The 24157-nt window shown below is 45.8% G+C and overlaps 1 protein-coding gene across 2 annotated transcripts in view; it reads right to left on the bottom strand.

The window, feature by feature from the left end:
- Nucleotides 1-24157, bottom strand: part of STARD13 (StAR related lipid transfer domain containing 13) — a 634151-nt gene that overhangs the window by 451468 nt on the left and 158526 nt on the right. The window contains exon 1 of one of the 2 annotated variants that reach the window (XM_069640769.1): nt 815-1082. The exons of the other annotated variant lie outside the window; for it this stretch is intronic. Within the exon in view, the coding sequence (XP_069496870.1) occupies nt 815-1061 (247 nt within the window). The 5' untranslated portion in view covers nt 1062-1082. Of the gene's footprint in view, nt 1-814; nt 1083-24157 lie in introns of those variants that run through there. 2 annotated transcript variants of the gene reach the window in all.

The following is a 24157-nucleotide window of genomic DNA, read 5'->3' as shown; positions in this document are numbered from 1 at the left end:
CTGCCTATTGAATAAAACAAAAGAAAGTGTGCAGTGCACCTGGTTTGAAACCCCAACAAAGAAAAATTACAAAAAAGCAATTTTGTTATCGGCCTGTGCAGGGGATTTGACCCCGAGCCCTGCCTGTAACAAGCCAGTGTTTCACTTTGCTAATTTCATTTGTGCTCAATTTCTTCTGTTTCATTCAATGTACTATTGAATGAAACAGAAGAAATTGAGCACAATTTATTTGAATTTTTTTTAAAGAAACCGTTCCGGGTGGTTTCGTTACATGTTTTTTTAAAGTGTAGAAAGAAGTTGAAATGTGTACTTCTGTGCACTGCACTACACCTTCCCTTAAAGAGCAGGTATGTTTGTTGGGGGTTCTGGATTGAGCGTGCGGGCGGGGGGCAGTGGGGTTTGTGGGGAGTGGGGGCAGGTCAGCAGAGACCATAGTTCCACGACCTCTTTTCGTACACTTCAACCAATGGGTGCACTTATGGCCATACAGCTCTACTTACTGGTGTTTAGCCTTTCTATAAGCTTTAGTACAGTTGGCAGGGAATAGGAAATGGAATTGGGGCACGTGTGGTCTGGAAGATATGCGCAAGAGTACACCGTGTATATAAGTGCAATCCTCTGATTGGAACTCGGGTGTCCAGGTCCAATAGCCAGTAATTAAGGCTGTATCACATTTCCACTGCCAGACCATCTCCCACTGGCCATGCAGCCCAACACACAGTGCCCTCTTCGCATCGCAGTGCGGCTGGTGACTGAGTGAGTGACTGTGGAGTGTGTGGCAGGCACAGACTTGCAGAGAGTGCGCAGAACTCACCTTGCTGGATTTTGGCTAGCAGCTGGCGGCGGGCTAGGATCCAGCTCATCCTGTAGGCTGAGCGCCTCCTCGTCTGCTCGAAGCGGACGCACATGTCCTGGTTCTCAGGTGCCACGGCGCCCAGGCAGAGGCAGCCAGGAGACGTCGGCCCCTCCATCAGCATGCTCGCCTCCTGCGCGGCCAGTGGCAGGCTCCACAAAGCCACCGGTGGAAGGCAGCAACCCCGGGTGCGCCGAAGGCAGCGCATTGAACTAGAAAAAAAGGAGTGCCAAGAGCTACAGCCGAACTCATACCAACTCGGTCACGTGACGCCGCGCACCCAGTCAGCGCGAGGGAAGGAAGTGCGCGGGCCAGCCTGCCAGGCGGAGTGAGAGCAAAGTCTCCTCAGGCATCTATAATCCCACACACACACAGTGTGAGGGGAGCCTATGCACGGACTCACAGCATACCTCGCGGCTGACTAAACGCCCAAGGGCGGCGGGCAACCAGGCAGCCTTCAAGCGCCCCCTGTCAGGAAATTGAACGCCTGTGCGCAGTGGAGCGAACTTTTCCACTCCCTGCCCGTGGGGAGACAGGTACTCACTCCTGTGCCTAGTCAGCTTTCAGGTTTTTTTTATAATCACAACAGGCTGCACCACAAGCAGAGTGGGCAGCGCTCACTTACACGCAGAAAGCGTGACCAAAACAACATGCGGCGAATCTAAATGTCCAGGTATTATTTAGCGTGCAAAGCTTGTCTTCCGTTCGTTCCTAAGCCAGGCACATTTTAGCGCATAATCAAGGTACGGCGCCAAATTTTGCTGGTGGGGGTAGGGGTTGTATATGGGGCACGATATGCCCCCCTTTTTTTGCACAGCACAGAGCTATTGTCAGTTTCATGCAAACAGAGACAAGTAACGCGAACAAGGGAGGAAAATATTAGCACATGTGGGAAACATTGATGCAAACCCCTCCCCCGCGTTAAACTCATCCCAAGCAATCAACTAATTTGGTCTGGACTTTTGAACTTGGATTTGTTCTAAACATCATTGGATACTCCTGACTGCAGAGGTTACATTCCTGAGAGCAAGAAGGGGAGGCGTGTCAACTTTAAAGAGGTGGGGTGTAACTATCCCCCCAAAATCCACAGAGCTATTTTGTGAACGAACCCAACCATGCAATATTCCTTCCTTCAGTGTGATCCCGTGGTGGCTATCAGCGTGTAACACTAGTTGCACACAGAGCAGACAGGTATTAGCATGCCAGTTGCACATTGCTCCAGTTAAGCACATATCACATTGTGCCATTTCTACAGTCCTTCCGGAAAAGGCCATGCCAGCTTTACGTTGCCCCCATATAGTGAGGGGTCAAAGCTTGGCACCAGGGGCCATGGGGACAGATGGGCATTGTCTGCAGTAGCTTTTGGGTCCCTGTCACCACTCTCTTATGGGCCCTGCTTGATTTTTCTGGCACCAGGATCCATACATTGGTGAATAGAGTCCCACTATGTGGCAATCAGAAGTGATGGATATCACAAAAGACAGATTGAAAGTTGTAATGACAAAACTTCAGCACAAAACACCATATAAACTGGTTCCTCCGTGTGCTTCACCCCTGGACCAGAGCGGAAAAGTTGACACCATCCTATTGCACCTGTACACCATTGCTGAGAAGTGCTGGTACCATTTTATTACCATTAACTTATGCTGAGAGCAATCATATTTTCATGTGCTGCGATAGGCAGGGCTTTAAGTGGGCCAGAGCCGCCAGGCCAAGACCAGCAGTGTCCAGAAAGGGCTCCTATGCTGGGGCCCCGCTGGGGCCCGCCCAGACTAGCCCCAGCCACGCCAACTTCTCAGGCAGCGGTGTTGCTGAAGCGCTGCACAGTTACACAGACTGCCTGCAGCTGTCAGCACTTCGGAAGGATAATGGGCCAAAATGTCGCCCTCAGAATTCGGACTCCCGAAATTCAGATTTTTTTCCCTACCCTCCCTTACACCACATATATATGTGGGGGTATGGGGTATAATAGCAGTATGGGGGGTTTACAGGTGTCTCCCCCCCGCATATATATGTGGTGTAAAGGGGGTTTAAAATAAAAGAAACAAAACATCGCCGTTTTCGCAGGTCGGAATTCTGGGGGTCGTAGTGATCACATAGATCCCTTTGGAAGTACTGACATCTGTGGGGAGCCAGTGTAACTGTGGCATTGGCTACACGGCTGCTCGATTACTCTGAACTCCAAAACACAGGAGAAGGGCTGGAGGGCCCAGTCTCTCCTTTAGTTTCCAAGTAAAGGGTCATCCTGAAGCCTCGTTTAAAATTCGTCATGCTGCATGAAGGCCTTTAAACGAGGCTTCATGGTGACTCTTTACTTGTAAACAAAAGGAGAGCCTGGGCCCGGCAGCCTTCCTCTTGTTTCGGAACACAGTCATAACGTAGCAGGCAGCCCTTTAATTCAGGAAGTCTGTGGTTTTTAACCACGCAGCGTCTTGAATCCTAGGGCCGCCGTCTGCGCGTGAGAGCTGGAGAACACTGGTGTCACACCTCTGGTGGCCCAGTCCCAAGGGAAATACTGCATTGGGGCAAATCCCGTAGTCAGATGTGGTATTTCTGGAAACCTGCCGACCTTCGTGAAATACAGAGGCTCTATTTTGAGGATGCAACTGGATTGCGTTACAGCGGTTCGTGCCGCATATGTACACATTTGAATGCACAAAAAGGCTAAATTCGGTCCCTGTCTCATATTACATTGAAATGTTAGTTAGAAGGTGCGCATAGGGCAAGCTCCCGCCCGCCCCACCCCCGCAACCCCCCCTCTAATTAGATCTCTCAATGTAAAGACGCCATTGCTACTTGTTTGACGTTCGTGTAGCTCCACCTCCGGGCTAAAGGTAAGCATTGGAGTTAAATGATGATACATGTTCATACGGCGGCACTTGCAGCACACGGTAATCCTATGGGATATTGCATGTCAGAAGTTTGCTGGCAGACGCCCCCACAATCAGGCAGCCTTTAAAATCTGTCCGTTACTGGAAATGCCATCTGGTTTTACTGTTACGGCACCACTCATGGTCAAACAATCTGGTTGGCAAGCGTTGGTAGCGTCTCACAATTCCAATGTGCATTACATCCACTCATGGAGTTAAACAAAGAGTCGCAGGTGCACGCCAACAGCGCTTTAATCACTGCCCTCCCTGCAGAGAATGCCGACAAGGGCCATAACCCTCTTCGCAAACACGATCTGATAAAAATGCGCGCTCAAAACACATCTTTATTCAGCACTCCAAAGTCTTCCATTATGAACATGGCAGCCGTGTTGGCTTGGCCAATGCTTGCTAACGTAGCAGCTAAAACCATTAGTTGGCAAGGCAAAGACAAGGACGCCCCAATAGGCATTCGCTGCCTTATCTTTGAGGTGAATGTATCGCAGGAGAACCTGTTCCAGGGGACACGGCAGCGTGTCATGCGTGTTACCGATTTTACGGCCTAGTCTGTAATTTCGAGCGCATTCCTTCTGGCTTTAGTTCGGCACAGTGGGCGCGCGATCCATGCATGAGCACATTTCAATTCACGTTCAAAGGCCCCCTCTGGCCTAATGCAGCTGTGGAGTGCACACAAAGCACCCACATTAACATTAGCACCGTGGCATTCCCCTCGCGCATTCCCACACCCGCTATTTATGGCCCCACGAGCTCGTCAGAAAATGCGCAGCATGCTGGGAGATTAAAGAGAGGGCAGGGACGAGCGAGGACCCCATGGCGAATGCAAACGGCCAGTCCTGCCTCAGACACCTCTCAACCCCGAGCCCTCAGGTTAATAGGCCATCAGGTATTTGTACTGGCCAGTGGGAGCTATGCAGGCCTCAGGGCAGCACCAACCTCCCCCGAATGAGAAGAGCAAGAAGCATCCATGCAAATCTACACAGAATAGTGGGCGTTTGCCTCTGCCATCTGATAACTTAACAGGGGGCTCTTTGCATCTCTCTCATATTGATGGATTTCATTTTTTTAATTTTTATTTGGTTAAACAATAACCTTTGATAACTTGTAAATTATTAAAACACGTTAACATTAATTTGAATATTAGAGTCAATACATAACAATCAATGCATAAGAGAAATTCATCCACACATAAGAATAAGCGATACTCATTTTGGAATCAGGTTAAACGCTACAGTAGCTAAAGTGCTGTGTGTGCAGACTAAAGAAACCAACCGCAGGAAATCCAAGATCCTTTCAAGCACAGAACACAATAAAAAATATTTAGGACTAAAAACAGTATATAGCAAAATTCACCAAAACATGAACGTATGCAAAATCACAATGCATACATGTTAAAGAGAATGAGGGACAAGGCGGATCCCTGTGGAACACCGCAGGACAAGTGGAAGGAGCCCGAAAGAAAAGAAGCCAGAGACAACACCTGAGTGCAATCAGCCAAAAAAGACGAAAAACCATGTCAGGACCTGGCCCGAAATGCCCATTTGCGACAGGCGGGTGAGCAGGGTGGGGTGGTCTACAGTGTCAAATGCCGCTGACAGGTCTAATAAAATCAGGGAACCCACCCCACCTGCATCAACCAATCGGACCATGTCATTGAGCACCGAAACCAGAACAAAGTGTTGTTCCAATACGTATGACCCTCAAACCAGGCCCAGTGTTACCTAGGGTCAAGCAATATCCACAGTGAAAGGAGGCAGAAGAAAGGATAAATGACACCATAAATGCATTCCTACACCAAGGGATTATTGTACCTTCTGATTCACCCTGTAATACGGCTATATACCCTATGAAAAAATCAAAGGGGCCCAGTTAGAGAAAGGTTCAGGATTTGCTCCCTCTGAACGACAAAGTGCAGGCAGAATTTCCAGTTGACCCAAACCCTGGCACAATATTATGCAATGTACCCACAGTAGCTACCCACTTCACGGTTATCAATCACAAGAACATGTTTTTTTCTCGGTGCCTGTGCACCGGATTCTCAAGATCTTACCGCATTTACCCATGCCGGAAGGAGATCCCAACATACAAGGGTGGCCCAGTGGTATTATGATAATGATGGCTTATTTTTATAGCGCCTTAATTCCAAAGCACTTTACAGAGAACATATTTACATACAATATCACCTAGCATTTTCTATTTTTTTTTAAACTTCTGTTTATTGATGGTCTTAGCAGATACAATTCCCTTCACAACCACATAGCCATATATATAGAACACCAGATTCATTACATTTATCTCATAGCATATTGATAGCTACACGGTTACTTCATCTTCCGAGGCTCCCGACATCTGCCAGCTCACGCCGGATAGATTTCAGTGAGCCCGTTGTTTTGGATATCAGCGCCCCCCTTATCCACACCTTAAACGCTTCCCAGAGAGTGGAGTATTTTTCGACCGTTCCTACGTTGTTGGCAAAAAATTCCTCAATTTCTATGTGTAGCGACATTGGGGTCTGTTAATATGTTGGAGGCCATTCTCCATCGTTTTGTAGGTTTCGGGGTATCTTTGAGTGACAGTTCTAGTGTCACCGGGGAGTGATCCAATAACGTGCGAGGATAGATTTTGCATTTCCCCAGCAAATCAGAGAGAGCATCGGAGAGCAACCAGTAGTCTATATGCGATTCCGAATTGTGCACCGTAGAGTAGTATGTGTACTCTCTTGTGTCAGGGTGCAGTTCCCTCCATGCGTCTATTAGTGACAGTTGTGGTATAATTTGATTTAGCGTGGTACTCGCCTTACCTGGCGCTCTGGTGGTTGTTGAGGACCTATCCAATAGTGTATCTAGGACCAAATTAAAGACCCCCACATATGATATTTGAGTCGTCTAGGGAGATGAGTATTTCCAGTATATTCAGATAAAAGCCAGGGTCATCTATATTAGGGCTGTATGTATTAATTAGAGTGATATGCCTACTTGCCAATTTCCCCCATACAATTACAAACCTTCCCCCCACCCGCCCACATCATCTACCCCAACTCGATGATGTTCCCTCACAAACTTGTGGAGTTCTCCAGGGGTAGCCATGTTGCGTCACATGGCCATCAGATCCGGACCCTCCACCCTATTCAAGGGTGGCATGTGGGGCTGCCCTCTTAAAACAAATCAACACATTAGCTGATATAAAGGATATAGAATGCGTTGTGTGCAAGCACCCGGATCGTGTCTCTAGTCCGCAGGTTGGGGTCCGTTGTTCTGTTCAGGTCTGCGCACTCTGGGAGGTAAAAGTATGGAGGTCTCCATATAGGTCATGGCCTCGGCCGGGGTTTCGAAGAAATCTGCCCTTCCTGCGTGTTGTATTCTCATTTTGGCTGGAAATATCAGGGCGTACTGAATTTGGCGTACTCTCAGGAGTTTCTTGACTGGTTCATATGACCTTCTGCTTGCCTGCACCCCGGCCGTAAAGTCCGGGTATATGTGTATGCGGCTTTCCTCATATTGCAGTGTGCCATGTTCCCTTGCCAGCCGCAGGATTGCATTCCTGTCCCTATAATTGAGAAGTCGGGCAGTGAACGTCCGTGGTGGTGCTCCAGGCTTAGGTGGTGGCACCAACGTGTGATTCACTCTTTCAACCAACAAGTGTTCCAAAAAGGATTCCGGTCCGAACAGGGACTTGAGCAGGGCCTCAACTTGTTTCTCCATTTGCCCCTTTCCGAATGATTTGGCCACACTCACTATTTGCACATTGTTCCTTCTCGATCGTGATTCGGGATCCTTGCATGTACTCTTTAGTCTGGACATATTTTCCTTCAGCTGGGTAATGTCCTGGCTGTGGTGTGCAATGGTATCTTCACTGGAGCCGATTCTATTTTCTGCTTCAGTAATCCGTGCACTTTCCTTGTCCACTCTGGCTTTCAGCGACCCAACAGTGGCCACAATATCATCCAGCTTGACATTAAGTGCAAGGAATCCATTTTGCACTATGGTTGTTAGCTGGTCCTCCCGATCAGTGGTTTCAGCCTCTGCCGTCGCATTAGAGTTGGTGTGTATCTCTGCGGTGGTAGTCTGGAACCGGCTGTTCGTGTTCGTATACGTGTCCATGGGTCCTTTCTTCTTAGTGCCTGAGGCTTTCGTTGTTTGCCCGGATTTCTGTGGCTCACCCATTTATATGATGCAGTTTCTGGTGCTGTAGGGCTTGTAATGTTCGGATTGTGCCCAGTTGTGTGGTTCACCCATCTGTGCGTCTGATTCCACCAATCCCTATGTTTTGTTGAGGTCCTTCTGGTAAAGGGTTAGCAGGGGCTTAAAAGTTAGCGGTTTCTAGTTTATACAACTGTTTGGGTGTTACTATTAGGAATTCAAGGTCCGCGAGTGAACTGTGTCCCCCCACGTATTATGTTGTTGTTGTATAGGATGTATGGTCACCCAATTGTTTGAGCTTCCCTCCAGGCAGCACGAGTCTTCAATATTGGTCACTGTATTCCAGGTACTTTCTGTTTTAACCTAGGAGGTTGTGTACCTCGGCCCTATGGTCTCCCGTAGTGCGATCAGTGTTGGCTCTTTTGCGTGTCTCCACAGTGGGCTGGTGCATCAGAGGGTTATTTTCTCAGGTGCACGCCACCGCCCGTTCACATAAATCTGTAGTTGGCAACACAGGCGCGCTGAGTGTTCAATTCTTTGTCTTTGGTTTGGCTGGTAATCAGGCCCAGTCCCTCATATGCCAGCGCCGCTTCTCAGCCTCATACCAGTCCCACTGTACCGCAGCAGTGAATTGCCGGGTCTGTGATGTGTGTGGGCCATTTGGGCTCTCTGTGAGCGTGCAATCACTTTGCCTGCGTAGTCTACACTCGTGTGGCATACGCGCGCACTGCGCTCCTGTCTGCCGCGGATTAAAAGTCACCTAGCAATTTCAACAGGGTGCTACACACAGATCTGGGCAACATATATGTTCCTAGTACCATTATCCAGTATGTGGACGATTTGCTAGTGTGCAGTATAAGTGAGCAGCAGTGCAGAGCAGATTCTTTCACTCTTTTGCAATTGCTAGCTGACAAGGGTTACAAAGTAGACAGAGCAAAAATACAGTATTGTCAGCAAGAAGTATTATACTTGGGTCAGGTCATTTCTGTCCATTGAAAACAAATAACACCTGACCGCGCAGCTGCTGTGTGCAGCACACCAGATCCAACTGCAGTAAAAGAAATTCAGACATTTCTGGGATTGTGTAAATATGGTAGGGCCTAGATCTTTGATTACACCACTTATACGCAACCACTGTTGCAAGCGTTCAAAGAAGCTCAAAAGACAAAAACTTTTATCGAGTGGACAGAAGAAATGCTCACTAGCTTCAATGCGCTGAAGAAGTTATTACCACAGCACCAGTGTTAGCAACCCCTGATTACACCCATGACTTCTATCTTTTCTCACACTCTCATGGCCAAATGGTGACAGCTCTACTAACACAAAAAAACACAATGGGCCATAAACCCTGGGCATATTACAGTGGTATGCTGGCCTCTTTCATGCAGGGCCAATGTCCATGTGAGCAAGTACTTGCTGCAGCTGCATTTGCTTAGAGAGGTCTGCGATGATTACCATGGGGTGCTCAGTAACTCTATATGTGGAACACACACTTTGTGCTATTTTAGAGAGGTCTAAATCCACTTTGACTGCACAGCGAGCATCCGCATATGAGATTATATTGTCTAGCCCCAAAAATTCACATAGTAAAATGCAAAACAGTGAATTCTGCAACCTTCTTGACTGAACTTATCACTGACGATGACGAAGTACACGATTGTGCCACCTACGAATGACCAGATGATAATACCCCAAAAGCACACCAGTATACCCTGGATGAGGGAGAGGTGTTCTTCATTTTTTGGTCAGCAACTGTTCATCAAGAGACAGGCAAAAGACACAGGCGGGGCTTTGGTCCACCTAGTACGAGACTCTAGCACAGAAGAGGATGAACATACATTATTCGGCCCATGCAGCTGAACCGATAGCGCTGATAGAAGCACTAGAAGTGTCTCATGGGTGCAGAGTGACAATTTACTCATATTCGGCATACGTCACCACTACTGTACATTCCGGTTTGACTCGATGGAAAAGGAGGGGATTAAAAAGAGCAGAAGGGCCCCCCATGCAGCATGCAGCCTTATTAAACAGATTAATATATGCCCTATCCTGGCCCATGTTATTAGCGGCGGTAAAGTGCACCACCCATACTAACAGTACAGTCAACATTTCTCTCAGAAATGCTGCAGTGGTCCCAGTGGCCAAATGTTCAGCGTATCTCACCATAACCGAGATAGCTGAATATCCAGAGGTTGCAAATATGCAAGTGCAGTTGTCACCGCCATACACGTCCTTATCAACTGTCAAGATAATTGAGTTACAGGGGCAGGTTTCCCAAGAGGAGAAATTGTTGTGGCAGAAAAGAGGGTGTGTACAATTGCCTACTGACTTGCTGTGGAGGCAGAGTACTACAGGAAAGGTGGTTATGCCCCATGAGTTGATGGTCATTGCATTTGAACAACTCCACTATCCTTCTCATGTTTCCAAAAAACATATTGCTGCAGACATACAGGAGGACTAGTTTGTCCCCAACCTGCAGAAAAAGCTCAATGTGTGTATTGTTAACTGTGCTGTGTGCCCGAGCTATAGTACTGGGCAAACACTCCAGACAATACGAAGCACCCTGCCCCACCCTAGTGAGCCATTCCAAGAGCTCCATATCGACTACACTGACATGGGGGAACAGTGCAATACGTACCGATATCTCATCGTGGTGGTATGCCCCTTCTCCCACTGGGTCAAGGCTGGTCCGTGTACACATTCAGATGCTAAATCGGCTGCCAAGCACTTGGTGAGAGAGGTATTTCCTTGATCTGGTGTGTGCGGCACTTTAAGATTGGAGAATGGCTCATACTTCTTTAACGAGCTGTTTAAGGAGAGAACAGCCCTATTGAGCACAAAGCATAAGATGTATTCAATTTACCACCCCACAAGCCAACGGCTTAGTGGAACGGATCAATGGCCTCTTAAAGGCAAAACTGTCAAAATTGTATGTTAGCGTCAAGAAAAACTGGGTCTATTGTTTGCCCTTGACCCTTTTTAGCATGCAGACGCAGCCCTTTAAGTATCACCACCTATTGCCCCACAAAAGAGTGATGGGCCAGCATATGTACATGCCTGTATCACCAATTAGAAGTGCCTCTGATGCTCACTGGGCTGCAACAATCTTGGCGGGTTGAATTTAAACAGTATTTGTCAGTGTTGATGCGCTCAATCAAAATTATCTCTCAACAGATAGCACCACGATGAGCGGAAGAAGAAACCAGAGCTGCACCGAAACACACAATCTCGCCACCCCTTCAGTTGTCACCTGGAGACTCAATTTATGTTAGAAACGTGTCTGCAGGTGGAGGGAGCCCAGATACAACGGCTCCTTCACGGTCATGTATGTGACTCCAGTTGCGGTCAAGGTAAAGGAGCTGCGCTATTGGGTGCACCTTTCAGATGTACGACAGGACCCCCATACCGCTCCCTCCTCCTCTAACGTGGTACTAATACCCGCTGACAAATAATGATGTTTTTCTTTTTCTCGCTTAAACTGTTTCTTAAAGTAAAGCACTCTGCTGCAAGAACGATAACAGAAAAGGGACGTTTGTATATATGCTTTGTTTTTTTCCAGTACAACAAATATACCTCATCAGCACAACCAATGTTCAGCACACTCAAGCATCCATGAACGTTAGGATTTCTTGGCATCATCATGAGTATTACTAACACACGTTTCTTTTCCTGCACTATCACAAATGTACAGCACTTTTAAAAGATTTACGGCACGGTATTACTCCCATTTTATTATGTGATGTATATAACATTGATGATAGTATTAGATTTCTTCTTTGCATTAACTATGTATTTAACTATTACTAATTGTATATGGTGGGGCCATATAAAAGGGGTGTGTTATAGGAGGGAGTTGTGGGTGCAGATGTGCAAGGGAAGTTAACAACAGACATGTATTCGGAATCCTTACTTAATGTGCAATTAAGTAGCATAGTTATAGGGTTACATAGAATTAAAATAGGAATTGACACCAGAAGAAAATATGATGAATACAGGGGCCTTGGTTTAGAAACAATGCAGGACGTGCACCATTCTGAATTTATTAACATGTGGTACAATGACACAAACTCAGTGGGGAAATCGAGAGGTAATGGGAACTGTTTTGTGCTCCTTGATCCCCATGCATCAGGGGCACCCAAAATGTTTGTACCCCAATAAACCTTGTCATTGGACACGCAGTGCTTAGTCCATCAGGCATTATGCCGAGTGCGAAGCTTGTTCCAGGTGCATGGGATACGACTTGTGTTGATGGACAAAGACAGTGAAAAGTGTGCCAAGGATAATAAAGACCCACAGTGTATGCCACATCCGCTCATATAGATGGATGGTTTATTGTTTGTATCTAACCGATGGGAAGCAGTGGTCAGTCAGCTGCACAGCTCGAGGCCTGGTGGGTTTGACAAAGAGGTCATATGGGAAGTAAACAACCTGTGTCAAGACATCTGAACGGCATGCATTTCTAAACTAACATGGATTGAAGCAAAAGAACCTCCAGTGAAGGTGCAGGTGCAAGAAGAATGGTAGGCATGCTTCCAAGGAGTAGAACTGTTCCAGTAGGGAATAATAATAAATGTATCAAGTCTGCATATTCCAGATCTCAAAAGGGATACTTATGGACATGTACTGGGTGTTTGGTCAGCAGACATAGTTTCACCTCCCACCATCATGGGGGGGCACATGTTTGTTGGTCACCCTGCATTCAGCGATCCTTGTGATTCCTGAGGTGCATCTTGTGACAGCACCAAACACTGGTGCATGGAAACCGGAATGCCCTAACCCCCACAACCAAAAAGAAACAAGCGCCCACTCAGACGACAGAAGTGGCGTTCAAACTACTTGTCTGAGGACTCTTCCAAATTACTAAAATAAATCCCTGACAAATATTGGCTATACAACAAAGCTGAAGTCTTCTTTGCATCAATATTGCTACCAGGAGTACAGGCAGCAGCCAATGCATAATGGCTGCAGTTAGTGTGGTGAGAAGTGATTTAGTTGGCCAATGATACAGAGCAAGGACTAAATGCGATTAAGAGTGAAATGAGGGTAATTAGGTTGATAACACTGCAGAACCGCTAAGCCCTCGATCTACTCACCGACAAGGAAGGGGGAGGGAGGTTTGTGGGAATTTAGACTATCATGTTGCACCCTCAGAACTCCAAATGAGGCAGAAAACAGGTCCCTGATGCACATTATACGGGCCCTACATAAGCTGAAGACAAATATGCAAACGTAAGGTGGAATTGATGTAGATGATTGGTTTGATAACATGTTCTCATGGACGCCATCATGGATGGGAGCAATGGTGAAGATACTGGTCTCCATTGTAGTGCTCCTGTTGTTGATGTTCTTTGTGTGCCAGATGATCTTTCAATGTTGCATAGACACTCCCTAATAACACAATGATGATGATTAAAACTGGGGTAAATAGCGCACCCCGTAGTACAAAAGATGGGCAGGCCCAAACAGAGGATCCTAACAAACCCTATATGGTGAGGATCTAGAAAAGTATTGACCCCCTGGGAACGGTGACTATGTTCCCACTAGATCCAGAATATTACACTGAGCCTTGGGTAAATTTGGCAGGTGATGGAGGATATATTTACCTTACATGCACCCCAGAAAAGTATGCCCAGGCAGGAGAAAGTGTGTGTGATGTATGTCGAGTTTTCATACAATGAACCAATTGTGTTGCTAGGGTGTGAACATATCAAGGCCAAGGACCACGTGGAAGAAGACTGACACAAGCAACTACAGCCAATCATCTGGTGGTCAATAAGGGACCAACATTATGTATATAGGGGCCCCACCAATGACAATGATGAGATTATATTGTATACTGTTTGCGTCATGAGTGACATTGTTGTACCCTAAAATGCTTTGTCTGCTTTGAACTAACCATTACGCTCCGTGGCAGTAGGGTTTGAAGGCCCCTGCTGATAGCTATTCTTCTTTTTGAAAGTAAAAATCTCTGTTATCCTTGCAAAAGGTGTGCCGAGCTTTTTTCCATAGAAAGTTGCATTTATTCTGTGTCTGGTTGTCAGGAGGTCTTTCACACAATACACATAGAAAGACAGGATGGCAACTGGAAATGGTCTCTTTAGGGGAAAAAGCTCATTGTCATAAAAAAGCAATGATGGTGCCAAGCCAGGAGGGAGTTTGAGACAAGGGGAAGAGAAATGCACTGTCTAGGAATTGGCACCACACAGTGGCGTTGAAGAGTTGTGGCATACCACCTGCTCCTCCCTGGTTGATTCCTAATTAAGTACTGGTTAATGGTGAGAAGCTTGCAGGAATAGGCATCATAGACTGACAGGCCCAATAAGAATACAGTGCAGTGGTCTGAAAACATAGGCTGTGTGCTGTCGGGCACCCAATGGACAAGAATCTGGCCACTTTCTAGAAGCCATTGGTAAATTCGAAATCCAAACTTACAGGGTATACATTTCTGTAGAGACTGTCCATGATACCCGTGAAATTGGCTGTTTGATAAAGTGAGCTTTGCACAGTAGTGATCGACATCTACTCTGGGATTTCACTGGGGTTCCGATTCTTGGGGAATGCATGGGCACACTAGAACACATTCACTTAGCACAGGGGTCTGCAATTGTATGCTCACCATAACGTTTGGACTTGTGACAATAGCAGTAACTTGCCTCGGCCAGTTGTGGGGAGCGGGAATGATACCAGGGAGAAATTCAGAGGCAGTCCTACCAGTGAGCTGGCAGTTGAGGAGGCCCCAACTACTGCTCCCTCCTTGTGCCAGCATGTTCCTTAGCGGAACACCTCTGTCCCAAGTCATGCCTCCAATACAAGAAGCTTAGAGTGTTAATGATGATGATGATTTGTTATTTATGTTGTGCTTACACCTAAGCGCTGTACATAGAACATATTTACATATATTAATCATCTCAACTGAAGTTGGTACTCGTCTTTCTACCTCGGAAGGATGAAAGGCTGAATGGCCTTGCTGGGATTCAAACCTGAGACATGCAGATCACGCCTGGATCGCAGCAGAAAATGCTCAACCCGCTGCGCTATCTTACCAGCATACCGGCAGAGTGTTTCTCAGCTCTTGGTAGAGACTCATTGTTCCAGCCTGAAATCAAGGAGAAGCATTTCAGTTTGCACTCTGACCCGGGTCCCTACATCTGTGGAGACAAGGCCGACTTTAATTCAAAGCCCAGCTGCAACTGCGATTTGCTGCAGAGAGACCCACGAAGAGAAAGAGCAAATGCAGCACCTACGCGGACCAACGCCAGCAGCGAACCCTGGAACAGAGAGAGAATGAGAGAGACACACAGATAGATGCTGCATTCAGCAGCAGCCAGAAAAAGGACGGCGTAGTGTTGTCAGATAATACCCGGCAGGCATTGACATAGACCTTGACAATCACTAAGCAACCAGAGACAAAAAGGGGAGACCTTTCCCATTGCACTTATCTCAGGGACAGCCAGAACCAGACCTTGAAACACAGACATGAACATTTGCCTTCCTGGATCACCATTGTTGTCCCGCGGCAGATCAGCACAGAAAAAGTGGGCGATGCTTAGGCTGCTACTTATGAATGTCCAATTGTCTAACACGCCACCGGTGAAGAAGACAGGACCAGTTTGGCCAGTAATAGATGGCCAATACCAGCACAGAAAGGGTGATATAAGAAGACAGTGACATTGGAAAGCAGGAACTGTGTGTTATTTGGGAGAGGTCTGTGAATGGCCATGAGACCAGCAGGAAGGAAGACCGAGCAGCGAATTGTGGAAGTGATTTCTGGAGAATAGGAGTTATTGGCTAAGGAGTGGAAGTGGTACTGCAGTGTGAGAGTGCGTGGTAGTGTGGTGAGTGTTGTTAGGTACGTTAAGTGTAGGGAGTGATTGTGAAGCATATGATACTGAGTGAAAGGAGGGTGAGTGTCTAGTAGTAGTGTTGAGGAGGAAGTTGTAGTAAAGAGAAGGGAATAATATTATGGAGGTGGAAGTAGTGCAGAGAAGGGAGCAAACGACATAAGAAGGACAGTACAAGAGAGGAAATAGAGAAGCAAGTTGGGTGGAGTTGGAGAAGATGAGTAGTAAGAGGAGAGGACAGAGGGAGATGAGAGAGTGAGTGCGATAGACTTAAGAGCAAATCAAGCATGGTAGCTGTAAGACAAACTCCCTACCCTTGGAGAACACTAATCACTGGATAGATTAGGGACAGTTTTAAGAAGTCCCTGGTGGAGTCTAGTTAGAAAAGGCATTTGTCCTTTAGGTTCTCTTTTCCAGTATAAGGTAGAGATTAGGCAGTAGGGGTTAACATTTGCTATCTACCAACCCGGGTCAGGGTCACCTTGGTTAGTGGTAAGGTGCTTTTAAAGACAAGAGAGAGAGGGGTGGCTATAGGGCCCCATAAAAAATCAATAAAAACCCTTTAACCATCTCTGAGTTTTGGATTGATTCCTGTGTCATCTGTGACAGACAACTCCGATAATTCATGGCCAATATAATAAATGGCAAGGGATCATGGGAGTCATAGTCCAAAACATCTGGAGAGCCACAGGTGCAGACCCCTGACTTAGTGGAAGCTGGAGAATATAATCAAACATACGGGCACCAATCGCCATGAAGGTAAAGGGAGATAAGCATGTGCATGACTTTATGCAGCCCGTGTTACTGCTGGCCAAGCAACGTATTGCCATGATTTTGACACGTAGCATGATTTCCAATGCAAAGATGTCGAAAATTGACTTAATGAAATGTGTTGGCTTTGAAACTAGTGTTGTCATTTGGCTTAATGTAAGTCACCTACGATCAATATATTGAAAATGTAAAGGGACAATACTAAATCAGGTTAAGGTTCTACACTGGACAGGAGCTCACTATGTTATGGTTTACGATGGTGAGGAGCTGATTTTGGCAAGAGAGCTGCATTGTTAAATGCGGGGGATGGGAGACACCTGTGTTCATCTTTGTAATTAGTTAGAAGTGGGACTATGGATTTTGTTTGGTAACGCTGAACACGGCACAATAAAATGAGTAATTTAAACAAAAACGTATACAGCATCATAAGTAGGCAGTCGCCATCCTAGAGTGTGTATCTAGTGGTGAATGACAAAGTGATGACATTTGACACAGTGTTATAACACCAAAAGTCTTTAGGTGTTGTGCAGGAATCAAAGGGGAGATTGTAAGGGCTCAGCGGGCATCCTCTCAGCTGAGATAAAACTTCCAGTTTTAAGCTTCGTCGACTGCAATGTGCCTTCCTTCCATGGTTGAATGGTGAAGATTTGAGATTGAGAGGAGGGCCAGGGGCGAAAAATATTCCGAATGATTGATGTTTTATAAACTGAGACCATGAAGATGCCAGTACGATGCACAGGAACATATGAATGTCAATAATTCAACCTTAAAGACGATTTGACTTTTAAAGGGTACTAAAGTCACAATTTAGAAGACTTGGAGAGGTGGTCAAAATGACAAAGACCCATAGCTGAGCAATTTGCCACTTTCTGATGGCTTTAATCTGTTTTTATAATTGGTCTGGAAGACTGACAGAAAGAGCATTGCACCAGTCTAACCGTGAGTTGCATTGCACCAGTCTAACTGTGAATTGCATTGCACCAGTCTAACCGTGAGTTGCATTGCAGCAGCCTAACCGTGAGTTGCATTGCACCAGTCTAACCGTGAGTTGCATTGCAATAGTCTAATTGTGGCATTGCACCAGTCTAACCGCGAGTTGCATTGCACCAGTCTAACAGTGAGTTGCATTGCACTAGTCTAACCGTGAGTTGCATTGCACCAGTCTAACCGTGAGTTGCATTGCACTAGTCTAATTGTGGCATTGCACCAGTCTAACCGGGAGTTGCATTGCACCAGTCTAACCGTGAGTTGCATTGCACTAGCCTAATCGTGAGTTGCACTGCACCAGTCTAACTGTGAGTTGACACTGGAGCCCTAACGTGAGCATTTTGGGGACATAAAAGAGTAGCCCAAGGGATCTGTAGAGTTTAAACGGATTAAGAAAACAGTTTTTTATCCCCTCTCTGATTTATCAAAGTCATTCCTACATCTAGGTTTCAGTGTCCGAGCTGGGGTTGGGGTGCCAGATCCATCATGCCTGCTCGTCCAGATCATCATAGCATCCTGGCACATTGGTGTCTATGGCAGGTGCAAGGTTCATTACGGTGGGTTCAAACATCAAGTCCAGGTGGGTGTCCCACAGCGGTAGGACAAGCTGCATGGTAGGGGACTTTGGCACCGTTGTTTCACTGATGGTGCTGATTGGTGATTAGGCCTTCGGGGCAGTTTAGCCATGGAAGGAGGTTAGATTTGTGTTCTAACACAAAGTATCTGCAGTATGATGTTCTTGCTTCTTGCTATGCTTGTCTAAGTTATAGTTTATCATTTTCTAAAACATCTGGTGCTACCTATGCTTTATTCCAGTCACATGACTGCAGCAACATATACAGGCAGCCGGTGCCAGGCTGGAGGACTGTTACAAATATTCTTGCCTCCATGTTTGCTGCTGAGCTCCATGTTGGTTAAGATGAATGATTTCCTTGTTTATGGAGAATCTTAGTTAACACAGTATTGCATGACTTCCACACAGTCAGCGAAGGAGTGAGAACTATCGGTCCCCCGCAAGTACACTTGAGTATCATCAGGTTAAGAAGAAGAACCTTACAAATGAGAACAAGGAGTGCATAAGCGACATGGATTGCAGGGGAGACCCCTCAGGCATTCTGAAATTCAATTAGGAATGATTGATATGGGCCGGATCATCACACGTGGATCTCTCTTAGACAATGAAGAGTGTTGTCATTTTACAGAAAGAGCATCCTTGGCCTCTTGGCATTTGGAGTTGCTGAACTGCTTGGCATTTGCTTTGAGAACGGACCACATTTCCTCCACAATTCTTTATCCCTTTATTCTCCAATCACTTAGGATCTGATTCCGATCTGGGCCTGCTGCTGTCCAGTGAGGTCCAGTGAGGTCTGATCTTCTGGGGCCCGCTTCTGGCCACGTTCCTTTCAATTTTAAGAACTAGGTACATACACAGGAATCTATTTTGCACTTGTACCTGTAATGGATGGCAAACTATGCTGCCTTTCGGTCCATGTTTATGACCACCTCCATCTTTCAATGTATATCTTCTCTATTTATGCACTTCAGAACAACTTGTTTGTGATGTTGCCCTATAAGAAGCAATCACAAATAAAAACAAGGCAGTGCTGAGGGCACATAACAAGACCACTCCAAAAGTCTGTAATTATATTATAGAATGGTGCAAAAAAGAAAAAAGGAGGCACGAACAGCACACATATGCCTGGATGAACATATGGCATGGACACACTTTCCTTAGGCTCAGGCAACTTGAGATGTAAAGAAAAGAGGAGTCCATCTCATTTAGTGCAGCTCTACATGTGTGTCGTTCCTTCACACCACACCAGAACCTCCACCACCCTGAGAGTGAAGCATGTTCCATTCAAACATGGTCCATGCTGTAGCACACATGAGCACACATGAGCACACCATACTCTCTTATAACCAAGGGCGGTGCACGGAAACACAAGGTAGCAGCCTAGCGGTAAAGACTGTAAGCGATATTCAATCAACACTACAGCTAAGTCAATGCCTAGTCTGGGATGCTGAGGAAAACCCTTATTGATGTTTTTTTATGTCCAGTTCAGTACTCTGGATGACAACCCTTGTATAACACCCCCCTCTTAGAATCCCCCTGACCCCACTGAGCCAACAAGTAGGTTTGTTTTGCAAATTAAAAGGTTTATTTGAAAATGTAAACAATATATATATATATCACACTTTATAATAAATTAATATCTGATAGTACACTTAGACATATGATGTTGATCAACAATGGGTAATCTGGCACTAGCACACTTCATTACAATCAATGAGGAGTTAGCATAGGATGGATAAAGTAGCAAAAATACTTTAATGGTTTCAAGGGAAAAGCAATGAGGAATAAAATGCAGTACAGAAATATTTGATATGATTTTAGCAAAAGATAAGATAATCACTTTTTCTCTGGTAATTCACCCCCTCCCCTATGCAATGTAAGAAATGGAAGGAGATGGAAAGAGGAGCACACAGTTCTCAGGAATGCAATCAAATACAATACCAAATTCAGTTCCCCCCCAGCAAGCTTAGAGTTTGAAACACAGGCCCAAAATGCTTTTTAAACGTGATGGCAATGGATGGGAAAATGTGCCAACTGATTTTAATTCCCTCTAGAGATTCATGGTGAGTGGGAGATGCGTGTTGGTATTAGTTCAGGCTCACTTTAGCAATGATCTATGAGTTATTACCAAGTTGCAAACAGATTTTAACAAAAGAAAGAATGGAGCTGCTATTTTGACAAGTGGAGAAATTGAGCGCGTGAATCGCGATTGCGGTAAAAGTATAGGGAGTAGGAAGTCGGTTCTAGGCTTGTTGGAAAGCTTAGATTCTAAGTTTACAGATGAAAGTTAATTTCGTTCCTAGCCCAAACAGTTCAAGAGATACGGACGATTTAATAAAGGTAGATTTTCGTATTTAAAGTAAAACTCAAAATGACAGGTGACAGCTTGCAGCTGCAGAATTGACAGGTGACAGTTGTGTAGCTTTAAAAATGACAGATGACACGATTTCTAGGAGGCAGTTCTACTTAGGTTAAAATAGTTTGGATTAGATTATTTTAACTAAGAGATTGGTTCTGCACAGTTCTGCTAGGTACCCCCAATATCAATTTGAAATAGGCCTCGTCACGGTCTGGTCAGGTTGGACGGGACTTCCGGCAGGTGGTTCTGAAGTCCCGGCTATCTGGGTCAGCTCTGCTCTCTGGGTCTGTCAAGCACCAGATCTGCTCACAGCGGTCTGGTTTGTGGTTCTCTCGGGTTCCGGATACAGCACTGCTTTCTGGATACTACTACAGGTTCTTGCAAAAATTCTTGGCAAAAATTCAAACAGCTCGCCCGGCTGTTGAATAGTTTGGTTGGTTTTGAGGCCCGCTGAAGAGGATTCAGCTGGTGGATTCAGGCCTCTCTGCTACAGATTCTGGAGTTAATTTCTGCTACAGGATCTGGAGATTGATGGATGTGAAGTCTGGAATCTTCTGGCAGAGCGTCCCGCAGAAAATGGAATTGAATGTCTCTACCTGTCCCAGCAGTCTCTTTTTATGTGTTTTGAAAATGGGTGTGTGCCTGGGCCTAGCTAAGCCTGCCCCTCTCTACTTGTCATAGGCCAAGCTTTACTCTCTCCCTTGATTGGGGGGAAGAAATGGAGTGTCAGAGTGATGCTGTAGGTTTTATGGTCAGAGGAACCTCCCCTTGTCAAGTTGCACACAAATCTATTTCTGATCCAAATACATATTTATCTATGTACCATTTTTCTCATATTATAGGTCCAGTTTACATATTTTCTGTAGCACCAAACCATCCGATCCCTGTCTTTGTACGATGTCGTGTCCACTGATGACAGAATTCTCCCCTTTTCATCCAGATAACGACCTCTAAACCTTTCCAGATTTTACACAAATGTGCACCAGGGATATGGGTTACAGATGATAAAGTGTCAGATTTTTAACATGCAGACATTTGGAGTAACAACCATTTTTCCGCTAATATCCCCAGGAACATACCACAGGGTCCTAACACCTCTTAAAATGTGCACCGAAAAATCACAAGAATAATGGTATTATTTATATAATTTTGACCAGTCCGCACTATGAGTTATCTATCTTTTTAAAATTATGCCCTGGTCAAAAAGGGGTGTGGCTTCCCACATCACAGGGTGGAATAACTGGTTTATCCACTTCCCCCAAGCTCAGCTGGCTTGCAGAGGCACTGCCCCTCCCAGTTTCCCCTAAAAGGAAGCCACTTTACGGCCCCCTCAATATAACATTTGCCTGAGTCCAGGACAGGCCTTGGTTCAACTTTCTGTAGTCCCCAGCTGCCACTCCCCTTTCAATCAACAGGGCCATGTGACCTCCTTTTTGTGGGGCAGCAGAATGCAGCCAGGCCTGGGAACACAGCTGTTGATCCAGTTTCAACTCCTGTCGGGGGTAGTTGTCAGGCAGAATCCAGTTTCATTAAGCCAGGTTTCAGCTAAATGTCACTTTTTGTTCCCAGTTTTCTACATTCAAATCCAACTTACATGCAGCTATTTTTTATATATACATTAAATAATTACTTCCTTCAAGTCATTTCAGAATATAGTTTTACATTGTATCCACCTCTTAGCAAGTCTTTCCTTGGCCTGGTTTTGTTTCATTTGTTCAGTTTTACACAAAAGTCTGGTGGTTTTAAAACACCGGCTTTCTGATAGTGGTGAGTACCGGTATTGCAACCATTTTTGTTATTAAGAAAATGAATTCCCCACAATTCTGGGTTGCTTTTGGCAATCAGCATTGCCATTCCCAATGGTTTCAGGCTACTGTGTGTGTAGCCCAATGGTGGTTTTAGGCGGTGCCCTCCTGTGCTCACAACATAGGCAAAAATGGATGGCAGCCTATTCTTCATGTTTTCCCTGTGCACTCTCTGGGGAGTTCTGACCATCATGATGTTTTCCATGCCAGTACTGCACAGTTTTATGGTAGGGCTTGGATGCATGGGTAAAAACATCCCACAAGACTTTCAATGAAATAAAATGGGGATGTGGGATATCGAGTGTACTCAGAGCATTTCAATGGATGCTGTCTCATGTGAGTAATTAATATCCATTCCATGGGCGCATTCTCGTGGTTCCCGAAGCCTGGAACGCGTCTGACAAATGTATAATTCTATCTTGAACACTGCAATTCTTTCACCTTGCCGTTCAAATACACTATTTACAGTTGCAACTAACTGAGCATTGCAGGTCTAGCTTCCAGCAGCCACAGCCAGCATCTCCAATCCACGTTGCGTTGCTGAGTGAGAACGAGGCTAACACATTGGTCCAATTTAAAAGTTCGAATTCATGCTCGATCTGCAATTCCGGAAAGAAAAAAATCATAAGGGTCTATCATATTACATAGCCTTGAGGCCTGAAGAATTAGGTACTGATAGTTTGATTTTACACATATGTTTATATGACCCCATAAAAGGCAGGAGGAGTTCTGCTGAACTGTAGGCAGACTTCTGGCAGGCGAGGAGGATTATAGCAGATGGCGCATGTGCAGGGGTATGTCTTGCATCTGACTGTCCCTACACTCTTCTCCGACATCTCCCCGCCTGATGTCATCCTTGCCCTGGAATGCTGGCATTGTCAGCTGGAAGTCGGCCCTGGAGGAGAAGCAGGAGGGTGCCCAGCTGTCTTTCCCTTTTTGGAGACCTTCTGTATTCGTAAATATACGTGAAGAATAAACCTATAACTGCCAGCTGGAGTCTAGCTGCTTGCCAAAGTCCATATTAAAACATCTTGGTGACAGGAATCTATCTTCCTTCTCTGCGCCCAAGAAGACAGAGAGTGGGGGGCAGTGGACCTGACCCCGATTTGCAAGATAGCGAATGCCTTGCTCTGACATGCGATGGTGCCAGTGGAGTAACTTTGCTGAGAATGTTGGGGGGGGGACATGACATCTGAAGAAAAGGTGCCCCAGCCAAATGAATGGGGACAAAATGGTGTGCCATGAAAGTTGTGTGGGGGTGGGGGGGCAAACACCCCTGCCCCCCCACCCTATAATTACGCCCATGGATGGTGCAGTTGATTTTGTGCGTCCAGTCTATCAGAAAGGCCGATCAGCAATTCTTAAGTCTTCTTTGAGTTGGTGTCACTGTGGAGGTGAGCAGTGTCTGTGGGGGTGAGTAGCGTCTGCTGTCACTGGCTGGGGCTTTCCGACACCGGAGCGTACTTTTATGCTTGCAAAGTTCTCAGATGGACAACATCCATTGACGCTCCATTGACACCATTTGAAGGTTGGTCTATTTTGTGCTCATGATGGACTGCTTTCAAGGTGTGAATTGATTTTTGGGGGCAAGTTGAGCCAGATTCACAAAGCAATGGGCATCTTAAAAGGTGCACAGAATCCATATTTTCTAGATGTACTATTTATTCTTTGAAATCGCAGGTTACAGGATGCTGCTTTTTCAGTTGCTCAATTCCTTAAAATGCACAGCACAGGCCCTCGTGTTGCCACGTACACGCAATGAGAGTTTCGCAGCGGCAGCTTCTGCGTAGAGGCACAAGAGTGCCTTTCGATTAGAGGATGTCCGCTTAGACTCCAATTATATAAATACAGTGGTATCCAATGCAAGGATAGAATTGGGACTCAAAGCCTCCTTCTGGTATTCGGCTGGCATTCGGCCCTTGACAGCACTTTGTTTGTACCTC

The sequence above is a fragment of the Ambystoma mexicanum genome, chromosome 7q (genome assembly GCF_040938575.1).
Source record: "Ambystoma mexicanum isolate Mex_15411 chromosome 7q, UKY_AmexF1_1, whole genome shotgun sequence".
In the NCBI taxonomy this organism is placed as follows: domain Eukaryota; kingdom Metazoa; phylum Chordata; class Amphibia; order Caudata; family Ambystomatidae; genus Ambystoma; species Ambystoma mexicanum.
This window is presented reverse-complemented; position numbering and strand designations above follow the sequence as displayed.